Source organism: Entamoeba nuttalli (assembly GCF_000257125.1).
Source record: "Entamoeba nuttalli P19 unplaced genomic scaffold asmbl_4217, whole genome shotgun sequence".
Classification (NCBI taxonomy): domain Eukaryota; phylum Evosea; order Mastigamoebida; family Endamoebidae; genus Entamoeba; species Entamoeba nuttalli.
The window spans coordinates 1-2,775 of NW_008576636.1; the positions used below are offsets into that span (position 1 = coordinate 1).

The 2,775-nt window shown below is 26.1% G+C and overlaps 2 protein-coding genes across 2 annotated transcripts; both read right to left on the reverse strand.

Moving 5' to 3' along the window:
* Window positions 1-76: 76 nt before the first annotated feature.
* ENU1_097380 (hypothetical protein) lies at window positions 77-814 on the reverse strand (the record flags this gene model as incomplete). The annotated part of the gene is made up of 1 exon (XM_008859209.1): window positions 77-814. The coding sequence occupies one exon, from the start codon at window positions 812-814 to the stop codon at window positions 77-79; it is 738 nt and encodes a 245-aa protein (XP_008857431.1).
* Window positions 815-1,575: 761 nt separating this feature from the next.
* ENU1_097390 (hypothetical protein) lies at window positions 1,576-1,897 on the reverse strand (the record flags this gene model as incomplete). The annotated part of the gene is made up of 2 exons (XM_008859210.1): window positions 1,576-1,731; window positions 1,844-1,897. 2 exons carry the CDS (start codon window positions 1,895-1,897, stop codon window positions 1,576-1,578), a joined length of 210 nt encoding a protein of 69 aa, XP_008857432.1.
* Window positions 1,898-2,775: the final 878 nt, after the last annotated feature.

Here is a 2,775-nt window from a genome sequence, read left to right on the forward strand (position 1 = left end):
TTTAATTTCAATTATACTTAAATCAAAGCATGAAAATAATGAAATACAATATGACATTGATTTAATCATTCATTTTTTATTCCGTCGTATTAGTATTATTTGCTGTTTCTTCTTCTATAGTTTCAAGATACATTTCATCATCTTCTTCTTCCACTTTAATGTCATCTTCTGTTTTAACTTTCTTTTCTTCATTTTCCTTTTCTTCTATCATACCGATTCTATTTTTTAAGTCTACAGCTACTTTTGGAAGGAACTTTTCATCTTCTTTGATGTTGAGAGGAGCAATATCAACTGATGCAGTAGTATTCTCCAATTTAGACAAACTCGTAACATTGTTGATAGAAGAAAGTGGTTTTAAACCATCATTAACAGACTCTTTCTTTTCTTTTCTTTTATACTGTCTTTTTTCACCAACAGGTTTCTTTGGCATAGTAATCCTTTTTCGTGGCTTTTTCTCTTTTGTCACCTTCTTTTCTTTGGTTATATTGTTTGTAATTATTCCTTCATCTACAGTATCAGAACAACTACTAACTAAGGTTTCTGAGTCAGAATTTGTCTCTGTTTCATCATCATTTGAACTACTTCCTTTTTTATGATTTTTTTTAGAAGTAACTGTTTCTAATGGAGGTTGTAGTTGGGCTGGTACTGATGGGACTTGTTGTATTGAAGTAACAGGAGGTTTGGGTAGTTTAATTGGTTGGAGTGAAGGTGTTGAATTAAAAAGTAATTTTGGAAGTTTACTTGATGGTTGAGAAATAGGAGTATTTAAATGATTAATTTCTGAGTTATTATGATGTAGATTATTGTCTGACATTTTAATAGCAGGACTAGAAGAATTTTTTTCAAAAATATTTGGAAGGGAAGTTTTTTTGTCTTCAATAATGCCGTTGTTTAATTGTTGAATTGTAATTGATTTCCTTTTCTCTTTAAAGTTATTAATAAAAAGGTCTAGTTCTTTGTTCATTTCTTTGTATATTTTAACTACTTCTTGAAACCTTTCTTTTTCTTTTATCTTTTCGATTTCTAATTTTCGATATTTAATGATTAGTTGCTCTATTGCAATTTCTCCTTCTACAACATAAACTGGCTTTCCTATAATATAAATTTATATTTTGTTTATTTTATACTGTTCATCACAAACCATTATTTGCACATGGAATTGGCAAAACTATCCTAGGTGATTGGGGCACTTGTTCTGTAGCCATATTTGCAAAATATATCAGTTCCTTGGCAGTCTAAACTAAAGGGTTTGGGAACTTAAAAAGATCTCATTTTGCAAGTTTGACTTTTTAGTTATGACTTTTTAATTATGTTTATTCTTCTAATTTATCGAAACCAACTTAATCATTTTCATTAATACTATTCACTTCTTTAAGCAGAGATAATGACATTTATGCACCATTTTCTAATCTGACTTTTGTGTTTAATAAATGAATGAGAAAATTTTCTTCAAAACAACACAAAATGTCAAAAATCTTTATAGTTATTTTACTATGTAAAGGAACTATTCTTTTCACAAAAAAAAATTATATCATTTCAAAAACTTGAAAAATGAATTAAAAATATGATGGAGATTTAATTGGTGCGACGAAATTTCTCCTTCCATTTATTACTTCTATTCTCCTTATAAAATGTCCGTGCCTCATCCAGCTCTCTTTTTTTAAGATCAAGAAGATTTGTAATGGCTTCAATTTCAGCCTGACTTGCATCTTTTTTTTTGGCTACTTTAGTCTTTTTATGTAAAGTTTTCACTTCATTTTTCAAGTTTTTGTATCTCAATTTTGAATCCTAGTAGTAAGTATTGTCTATGTGTGCTGATAAAAGATGATAGATAAATACAAACTAAATAATCCATACTTTTTGGAGAAACACTTTCAGTATTTGGAAATTGTTCCATTCAATTATCTTGTCTTATTCTTGTCTTTTTGTATCAGAATAAGATTGTATCTTCTTGGAAAAGACAGTTGACAAGATCTTCTAATCAACTCTATTTTTATTTTTGAAAATTTAAGAATGAACAAGAAATTGAAGTACATATCAATATGGAGAAGAAAAGCCAGGCTGTTCAATTATTGAGATTGTTGAATTAGAAAGTCAACAACAAATAAAATTAGACAGTAACTTATATAGATAGTCAAAAAATGATAATATAAACAAATTCTACATTTTATAATATTTTAATTTATTATTTTAACTATTTATATGATGCTATTGTTAATTAAATGAAAAACAATATTTATGAGTATCATTAACAAAATAATTCATTTCTAATTATTACATAGTTCATTTAACTTTTCTTGCCTCCTTTTCTCATATTTCATGAGTATTCTAACTTATGAAATTAAAATTTAATTTTCACATTGAATATTGAATTATCCATTATGTAAATGTTTTTAAACAAATTATAGTCATTAGTGATTTAAATTATTCAAGTTAGTAAAAATATTATTATTTAATAAGTTGAATATTATTTGAATAGTTGATACTATTGTAGATAATCAATTAGTGAACGAATAATATTCATAATTCGTTAATTTATTAAATAGAATTGGATATGTTCGCTTTCATCTTCTGTCATATTCAAAACGATTATTACATATCAACTGACAATTCTTATTGATTTTCTATTTTAACACATTAGAATTATTTATTTAAATTCGTCACATTATTTAAGCAAATTATTGGTGTTATAAAATGATCGTGTTTAATTTGAAATAGTATATGTGTTTTTTGAATTAATAGAAAATGAAGGGCAACGAAAAAAAGCAAATAATT